Source organism: Protobothrops mucrosquamatus, unplaced genomic scaffold, assembly GCF_001527695.2.
Source record: "Protobothrops mucrosquamatus isolate PMUCROS unplaced genomic scaffold, P.Mucros_1.0 scaffold462, whole genome shotgun sequence".
NCBI lineage: Eukaryota > Metazoa > Chordata > Lepidosauria > Squamata > Viperidae > Protobothrops > Protobothrops mucrosquamatus.
The window spans coordinates 621787-631632 of NW_015386783.1; the positions used below are offsets into that span (position 1 = coordinate 621787).

At 47.0% G+C, this 9846-nt stretch overlaps 1 protein-coding gene across 1 annotated transcript; it reads left to right on the plus strand.

Moving 5' to 3' along the window:
- Nucleotides 1-651: 651 nt before the first annotated feature.
- Nucleotides 652-8669, plus strand: MAT2A (methionine adenosyltransferase 2A). Its single transcript, XM_015816509.1, has 9 exons — nt 652-806; nt 3936-4013; nt 4132-4254; nt 4376-4488; nt 4600-4743; nt 4860-5078; nt 5437-5619; nt 6458-6591; nt 8457-8669. The coding sequence occupies exons 1-9, from the start codon at nt 728-730 to the stop codon at nt 8557-8559; spliced, it is 1176 nt and encodes a 391-aa protein (XP_015671995.1). The 5' UTR covers nt 652-727; the 3' UTR covers nt 8560-8669.
- Nucleotides 8670-9846: the final 1177 nt, after the last annotated feature.

Consider the following 9846-nt stretch of genomic DNA (forward strand, 5'->3'; position numbering starts at 1 on the left):
GCAGGACCTGACCCACCTGCTCGACCCCGAGGTGACCCGGGGCTCCCGAAGACGTGGCGACCCGGGGCTCGGGAAGCCACGCTTCTGGGGATCGGCCCCCCGGGAGAACCCCCACCGCATTTCGGCCTCCCAAGCGAAGGGCTTCCCGAGACAGGCCTTCGCCGGCCGGCGCGCCTAGGCCTCGATGCCCGGGAAAAGCCGCCTCGCTCGGGAACAGCCGCGCGGCGCCGAGGCGGGAAAATTCCGCGCGTGGGCGGGGACCGAGCGACCGACCGGCCGGCCGGCAGCGGCGACGCCTCCTCCGCGATGGGGGCCGGTGGGTCAAGCGAGGCGCGGGGGGGGGAGAACCGGGCGGCCCCCTCAGGACAGCTGAGGCTGCGGGGGGGCAGCCCCCCCAGCACCCTGAGGGAGGGGGGAGAGGAGGAGGAGGGAGGGGAGGAGGGACCGCGGCCTCCCCGCCCCGCCGCCTCCTGCTTCTCCGCCCCTCCTCCAAAAAAAAATGGAAAGGGGCGGGATTTCGCCGGGGAGGGGCGTGGCCTCCCCTATAAATATCGGCGCCAGGCGGCGGGCACCCTCATTCCTCGGGTGCTGCACGCCGCTGTCAGTGTTGCCGAATCGCGCGCTTCTTGAGGCTCTTTTATTATTTTTTATTTTTTTTTTAATTCCCGCTGCTGGATTTGACGCTTCGCTTTTTCTTTCCTTCGGCCTCGCAGTATTCGCCCCCGCCATGAATGGTTTCCGGGACAGCAGGATCGAGGAGGGCACCTTCCTTTTCACCTCAGAGTCGGTGGGGGAAGGGCACCCAGGTGAGAGGACGAGGAGATGCGGGGCGGGCGGGCGGGGGGGGTGGATGGAATGAGCGGGAAGGAGGGAGGCGAGGGTGGGTGGGTGGGCGGGCGGCCGCGCGCCGCCGCTCGCCGCCTGATTGGCCAGCGCACCCCGGCTGAATGACGCACGGGCGGCTGCGGAGATCGGGCGGGGGGGGGGCGCGGGCGGCCCGACGGTTAACGCGACCCGCCTCTCTTCCCCGAATTTGGAGCCCCCCCCTCCGCCTTGAGGTGGGGGTACGCCTGTTCTCCCCCCCCTCCCTTTCCTCGCCGCCTCGGAGCGGCCGTCCGGGCCAACCGGCGAATGGGGTACGGGCTGAGGTGACGAAAGCGGGCCCTGGCGCGCACGCGCACTCCCGCTCGGCAATCGGCGGCGCGCGCCGCATTGCAGACGACCACGTGGTGCCCGCATGGCCAGACCTTGGGAGGCGAGGATGGATGGTGGGGTGGGGTGGGGTGAAAAGGGGGGGGGGAGGAAGCCAGAACCCAAGAGTGCCTCTGGGGTGTGTGGGGGGNGGAGGAGGAGGAGGAGGGGGGGCACAAGACTTAAGGGCAAAACCGGCAAACGCTTTCTGATGAAAGACACAAAAGAAGCCTTGAAGCTTTCAGGAAGGATAAAACCCACCTGCCAGACTCGAACGTCAATTGCTTTAAAATCAATGCAAGTTTAAAAAAAAATCACCTTGGTCCTCCCTCGAGCTCTTCTGCAACAAAGAGGCTTATGTGGACAAACGGGATTGAGAACATTGGTCGGGCTTTGAAGCAGCAGAAGAGCAATCCTGGTTTGGATGCCCAACGATCTTGGGAGGCATCTTGCATTTCCATTGTCTTCCGCCATGATGTCTGAGCTTTGGGGGAGAGCTTGCAAAGGACTGGTTTCCAGCAGGGGCGGGGGGAAAAACCAGCTTTTGTGTCATGTTAATCTAAAGCGAGTTAAGATCCTTTTTGGAATATTGATGCGTTTGATGTAAAAGTGGGAGGAGGTAGTGCATCACTCAAGCCTCTGCTACAAAAGGGCAGGAAGAACCGGTAGATCATCTTTTCCGCCATTGACATGTAGCCATTGAATGCCATATGTTTCATATTAAAGGAGAGCACTGTTTAATATTCCCTGCAGGGTGGATCAGATCTTTGTAGTCTCTGCTTTTTGGAATAAATAAAAAGATTTGATAGTTGTATACTTGATGAAATGAAGAGACCTTGACCCCTTCACTTAACTGCTCATTACTGTAGTTCCTTTCATACCATAATTAGGACTCTGACTTAAGGGAGCCATGCTGTAAAACAGCATCTCAAAGGTCAGTTGCTAAAAGATACACAATCTCTACTACAGTTAATAAAAGATACACAATCTCTACTACTAGAAATTCCCTGAAATTTATTCCAAATCCTGAGATGTAATTTATTTTGTGAAACTGATAAAATAACATTTTATTATAGAACTTAACATCAGCATGTACACTATGTACATGATCTTTTTCTGATGTGGCATCTACCAGGATATTGAATTACATTCTAAAACAATGGGAGTTACATCTCTTCAACTCTGAGGGGGATGTTCATTCTAAAATAGTGTGGTTTTTTTAAAAAGTTAGAGGAGCAAGCATTGTCTAGGAGTCAGTAGCATTGCTTATAGTTGTTGCATTGTTTAAGGTATTGCTTATTTAGGTACTCCAAAGCTGTATCAAAACAATCCAGCATTTGATTCCGTAGCGACCAGTCATTCCTACAAGAAATCCACAGGATTTGACAGGATATGAATGCAGTGAAGCTTGTCCACTTATTTTACCTCCAAGATTTCTAAGCATCGTAGTATTACACCATAGTTTAAGCCAAATCTTCCATGTTTCAGCTTTATTGATCAGTAGTTTCTATAACAAATAGAATTCCAAACATGTTCAGTGTTAATAACATCCTCTGGCATGTAATAGTCATGTTTCTAAGGTTACCATTCCCTTGTAAAAGAATTGGGACGAGCCTTGATTGCTAGCTTGATAATACCACATTTAACAATGCAAATACATTTTCTCTTGTCCTTCCTGTATCTGGGATTGTTCCTTATTCTCCTTGTTGCCATCTTGTGTCCTCTAAAGAGCAGGGTAGTGGGAGAGTGCAGGTATAGCCTCTTATAATAGTGTGTAAATCAATAGTGGCTCCTGTTAAGCTCTAATTGACTGTAGGATATTCAAGTTTGGTGTTTTCAGAGGGGATGTAAAAACCTTAAAGAACTGTAACTTTGGTATTAAGCTTTCCCATCCCGTGAAGTGTCCAAATGTAGATCTTAATAATTTAAAATACGCCTACCTAGTAAGTAGAGTGGGTTGAACAAGTTTAAACATCCATAGTTTTAGGAAGGGCCACTTTGGTATAATGTGTAAAGGTGCCAGGCTATAAACAAGGAGACTGAGTTGTAGTCCTACCTTGAGCAGAAAAGCCAGCTAGGTGACTTGGCCAAGCATGTTTTTTTTTCAGGCTTAAGAAGGCGGCTGTGCAAACTTACTTCCAAGAATCTTGCCAAGAAAACTGCATGGACTTCTCCTAGCAGTTACCAGGGACAAGATTGACAGTTCACATACTGACATCCAGACAATTGCAGCTTTGTTATTCTTTGAGTAACTCCTATGAAGAATGCTTGTGAATTAGCAGAAACCTAGTTTTCACCTTGCCCCAAAACTAAGCTAAGAAGTATATACATAAATAACTCTTGAATAAAGTGTGTGCAAAATTTTGTGAAGCTATGTCTCATGGTTTATTGGGCTTGTGCGCCATCAGCTTAAACCCAGCCCTTGTGACCCTTTATCTAGTTTTTTCTAAAATGAACTGTTTACAAGAAATGATGGCTGCTCCCACTTCATGTACTAAGCATTGGGTTAGCCTGAAAGATTATATAGGGCAGGGGAAATGTCTGTTTGCAGCCATGTAACCACACCCTATTTCAAATTACTTGTAAAGGAGATGACCAGAACAGACTTTGAGAAGGAGGGGTTATTTTAATTAATCAGTGAAATAACGGGGTTTCTTAAAATGCGGAACGGTACTTTTTTGAAACCTAAAATGTGAAAAATACTCCTAGAAGCACGAAAAATAACGGGAACTTTTTGTTTTCAGATAAGATCTGTGATCAAATTAGTGATGCTGTTCTTGATGCGCACCTGAAGCAGGATCCAAATGCCAAAGTCGCATGCGGTGAGTGCATCTGGCTTTTTAGAGAAGGGCTGAACAGCATATTCAGTATTTTTTTTTTACCAGTGAAAGACTCTGTTGCACTTGGAACTGACGGCGTTCAATCTATGTCCCAATGCAGAAACGGCTGCAAAGACTGGAATGATTCTCCTGGCTGGGGAGATCACATCCACTGCTGCAGTTGACTATCAAAAAATTGTTCGCGAAACAATCAAGCACATTGGCTATGATGATTCATCAAAAGGTGAGTAGATTGAATGCCCGCTAGGCAAGCTACCTTTTTGCGTTCCACTGTTGATCAGGAAGCTTTTGGTTTTGAACTATTTAACTTTCTCACCCTAAGGTTAAACTTTTATGTGTTTTAGGCTTTGACTACAAAACGTGCAATGTACTGGTTGCTCTAGAGCAGCAGTCTCCCGACATAGCTCAGGGTGTGCATCTTGACAGGAAGGAAGAAGACATTGGTGCTGGGGACCAGGTTGGTATTCAGGCCTTATCGATTAACGATAAACTGGAACCTAATGTGAATTCCTAGCACTGGCCTGTTTTGAGTCTGAAGTTTATTCTCCACATGTCGTTCTTGCTTCAGGGTTTGATGTTTGGTTATGCTACCGATGAGACCGATGAGAGCATGCCCCTGACTCTTCTCCTAGCACACCAGCTGAATGCAAAACTGGCAGAACTCCGTCGAAATCATATTTTGACTTGGCTGCGACCAGATTCGAAGACCCAGGTAACGATGGTTGGCATCTTCTGCCTGAATGACAAAGTGGGAAGCCCCGCTGTAGGCAGGCGAAAGATTCCTTTTTGATCATCAAAAGAGACGTGCTCCTTTTGGCTCCATTTCAGGTGACGGTTCAGTACAAGCAGGATCGTGGTGCCGTCATCCCCATTAGAGTCCACACGATTGTCATTTCCATCCAGCACGATGACAGAATTGGACTGGATGAGATGAGAGATGCCCTGAAGGAGAAAGTGGTCAGAGCTGTTGTGCCTGCAAAATACTTGGATGATGATACTATTTATCATCTGCAACCTAGTGGCCGATTTGTGATTGGCGGTCCCCAGGTATGTCAGCAGTTGGACTTTTGTTTGTTGTCTGATCTTGGGGCACACAGTATATTGGCAGTTATCTGAAATGACTACACTGGGAAAGTTCAGAGGCCCTTGGCAGTAGTTTGTAACAAAACCAGGCCTTTGTAAGGTAGCAGAGATGTCCAGTCTCTTCTTAAAAGCCTCCAGTGATGGAGCATCCACAACTTTTGAAGGGAAGCTATTCCACATTGGTTAATTGTTCCCGCTGTCAGGAAATTTCTCCTTAGTTCTAGGTTGCTTCCATTTGTTCAGTTTCCATCCATCGCTTCTTTTGCAAATCTTACCTAAGATTTGCACCAGGATTGTGTAATAAACACAACTGTTGTTTTAGGGAGATGCTGGTTTGACTGGCCGGAAGATCATTGTTGACACTTACGGTGGCTGGGGAGCCCATGGAGGAGGGGCTTTCTCCGGAAAAGACTACACAAAAGTTGACCGCTCGGCTTCTTACGCTGCACGCTGGGTTGCCAAATCCCTTGTAAAGTCTGGCCTGTGTCGACGAGTGCTCGTTCAGGTATGTTTAGCCAGTTTCTCGGGAGCTAAAAGGGGCTGGGACCAGTTTCATTCAGACATATTCCTCTTGCTGTTGTTCCCTTTTGGGGATAAGCAGTGTGCTGTCAAAGTGCAGAAAGAGATTACATTAAGTAGCCCAAGGGATTAATGCCATGATATATAGGGAAAGGGAATATAGCTAAATGTGATGTGCACAGTGCTGTTTGTTATATAAGCCCATGCCTTTTATGGTTTTGTAAACTGCTTGTTTCCATCCTGCTCATATGCTGCATCTAGCCTTTTGCACTTGCTACCTCTGACCATGGTGAAGTTCATCAACTCCAGCAATTTCCTTGGCCTCACCCTTCCTCTCACCCTCTTATATTCCTTGGGGAATCCATTCATTCTTGACTGTTTGCTTCTTTTGTTAAACCTTTTTAAATACTCACGTTGCATTGAGCTCCTGTTTTTCTCCTCCCACATTCAAACTTTAATATCCCTTATAAAAACTGAGAAAAAAAAGTCATGCATTTGTTCCCTCCATTTTCCCTTCAAAGTGCAACTGCTTTTGTCTTTTATGTAATTTTGAGATCCATATTCTGTGCCGTGTCATCCAGTATTGACTACAGATGGGTTAGGGTTTTCTGTCAGCAGACATGACATTGCCCGTATTCCAAAATACAGTATTTAGTTTTGAAATAACAGCACTGAAAGCATTGATGAGTAAAGAGGAGAGTTTTTGAAAAAAACGTGGAAAAACGTGTTCCATAATTTTGGAAGCAATATCACCAAAGGAGGAGGGGGTTTTCTGTTCCCGTGGCCGACTCTCTGTATTCCTTCCTACTTGTATTTGCTTGCAGGTCTCTTACGCCATTGGAGTCGCCCACCCAATATCGGTCTCTATTTTCCACTATGGCACTTCTCAAAAAACGGAGCATGAACTGCTGGACATTGTGAAGAAGAACTTCGATCTTCGCCCTGGGGTCATTGTCAGGTAAAACATGGTAGCACATGTCCATATATGAACAGGGAAAATACATGGGGGCTAGGAAGGAGCGGATTAGGCATAAACGAGGAATGGCCATTGGGCAAATCTGCCCTCAGTGTGCCAATGTGCCAACACAACAATGTGTCCTTCTGCCGTATGCGCCATACCCCTCTACGAGGAGACCGAGGAAATCGGCCTGCTGAGCACGCCGTGTCTTGGTGTGTGGTCACAGGAGATGGCTACGGTATCCATCAAATCAGAGGTGATGTCCCTGCATTGTGGTAGCGGGGGGGGGGGGAGAATGCACACTTGGATGCCTTTAGCTCGCAGCAGCATGCTCTTTGATATGTGGCTGTCAAGCTAGATTAGATTAGATATGTAGGTTAATATTACTTTATTGAAAGGTTATAGGAATAGATTCTTGCAAGTCTTGAATGCCCTTCCCTCCTCCTGCAGCCTTTATCTTTGTGAGAGCTAGGAAGGGGGGGCCCTCTGAGATGTTGACTTACATTGATTCTTCCTCCAGACTCAGATCTTTTTATTTTTTATTTTTTGGTCTGACGGTGTCTTGATAAGCAGCTCTTCCTCCTCTCCCTCAAGGCCATTCTCTCTGACCTCTACCGGATAGTTTTGGTGGGATGCTTCCCTCAAAGACTGCTAGTGCATAGAGTAACTTCGAGGTGGGGGGAGAGGGAGTGGAATTCCTGGAAAGCAAAACATCTTTTGAGAGTCTGACCTTATATACTCCATACTTTAGGTGGTTGGCTCCTTGAAAAGTTACTGAGGAACTGAGCTTGCTATATAATAATAATAATAGTAGTAGTAGTAGTAGTAAAGTTGGAAGGGACCTTGGAGGTCATCTAGTCCAACCCCCTGCTTAGGCAGGAAACCTATGCCATTTCAGACAAATGGCTGTCCAGTCTCTTCTTGAAAACTTCCAGTGTTGGGGCATTCACTGCTTCTGGAGGCAGGTTGTTCCACTGGTTAATTGTTCTCACTGTCAGGAAGTTTCTCCTTAGTTCTAGGTTGCTTCTCTCCTGGATTAGTTTCCATCCGTTGCTTCTTGTCCTGCCTTCAGGCGCTTTGGAGAATAGCTTGACTCCCTCTTCTTTGTGGCAGCCCCTGAGATATTGGAACGCTGCTATCATGTCCCCCCTCGTCCTTCTCTTCGTTAAACTAGACATGTAATACCGCAATTGAATTCTTAGTTCTGAACAAGGCCAGAACTGTAGGGGAAATTTACAGATGTTTTAAATTGCTACACAGCAAGCCCATGATAATACTCTGAAATAACTCCATGATTAATATGGTAATTGCAGCTTATATGGGTTTCATATACTGATTGAGCTGAAGCAATGGAGTTGTGGGTTAACTCCTTTTCAGAGACATGGGAAAAATTGCTGATAAGTTAAACCTTAGTTACCTTTTTTTGTTCAGAGGCTAACCATCCTAGGTAGAACTGTGTCGTGAACTTGGGGAAGCTTAGCTCCGCAGACAGGTAGCGTAGCTTTGTGCCTATTATCTGTCAGGGAAGTGGAAGTCTCTGCAGTGAGGTGGGCTGATGTTGAGATAGGAAGTATCTCTTCTGGAGAGCTTCTGTGGTTTGCCTGGGAAGTAGACATTCCTAAGTAGAAGGTAAGTATTTTATGCTCTCAGCTTGAGCCCAGGGGCTTAGATTTCCAAGACGCACATTGGCCAATGCTGTTTGTGACCCTAAAATGGTTCATCTTGCCTCTTGTAGAAGGATGATGGTCTCTGGGGCCAAGAAGCGTTGACCGTCCCCACTAATCAGCGGCCCCCTGGGATGTAGCTGCTTTTTGCTTTTGTTTGGGTGAATGCTGTGTATTGAGTTACGGACTTGTATATTCCAGGGAGCTGGATCTGAAGAAGCCTATTTATCAGAAGACTGCAGCCTATGGTCACTTTGGTAGGAACAACTTCCCCTGGGAAGTCCCCAAAAAGCTTAAATACTGAAATATATATATGTTGGGCTTCTTTCCCCAGACCTGTTGGTGTACATTACAGAGAAACCTTCAGGGTCCTTTGTGGGAAGGAGCCCCCAGTCCCTCAATTGGTCCTATCCCCCTCTGCTCTTTAAAACTTGGCACACTGTTCATGACCAGGAATCTCAGTCCTCTGGGGACCGCAAATCGCACTGTGCTTTCTCCTCTGCCTGATGTGCTTGACGTACAAGGAGAGCCAGTTGAGCCTAGGCGCCCGTACAAAAATCCATAGAGAGAAGGAAAAGGCTGTAACCGAAACAGTGCTTCGGCCTAACCTTTTGCATTGCCCAAAAAGGCTTTATAACCTTACCTTCAAAAAGAAAAAAAAGAAAAAAAAAATCCCAAGAAACTTCCCTTGTGATGTGTATGCAGTTTGTGGTTGTTTCACGTCTGCCCGCTTCTGTTAGAGCAGGGGCAGTGCAGCAGGTGGTTTGGGAGACTGCCGAGGCCGCCGCCTCCGTTGATTTCCTAGGAGCAGCGGTCGCCCCAAGCAAAGAGAGCCTTGCATGTTAACACAACTCGTGTTTGGAACTCCCGCGAAGTTCTCAACAAGTTTCTTTTAACAGAGGCAGTCCCGATTCCCGTGCTTTTAAATTCCGTCAACATCACATTGTGATCTTTTTCTGCTGCTTTGAGGTTCTTTTTTTTTTTTTTTTTAATCCTATGCAGTTTTAGCACTAGCCAGACCTCATTCCACCCCCCTTATCAAATGGGCACTGGGCAATCTTGGTATATTTTAGACAGGTCAGAAGATTGTACACCCAGGACCTGTAGGCTGCACACTTTGGGCACCTGGATTTTTTTTTTTTTTTTTTTTTTTTTTTGGTTAGAGCCAAGAACTTCATGTTGCACAAATTTTTCCCAGTTTACTTTCACAATCAAGTTCCAAACTGCATTCTGAAGGACTGGCGTAGCTACAGAGAAGCCAGTTCCCCTTCAGAGCACACGTGCAATTGGGAAGGTTGTGGGAAGATACCTACGTACTTGAAACTTTTTAATAATTGTTTATTTATTGTGTTTGGGATGGGGTGTGAGTACAGAGAAGCCCTTGTCTCAAATGGCAGCTTTTAAACTTTACTTTGACACCATGAATTCCTTGACAGTTCCCAGCATTCCCTGATAGGCCAAGGTGTCCTACAGAAAAGCCTTGGGTGTAACCTACAGGGGGTCTGGCTTGTGTAAAACAGGGGAGGGCAGTGCTGGGGGGACCTGACCTTGGGAGAGGCTAACTTGGTTGGTGTTGTACAGAGAAGCCAGC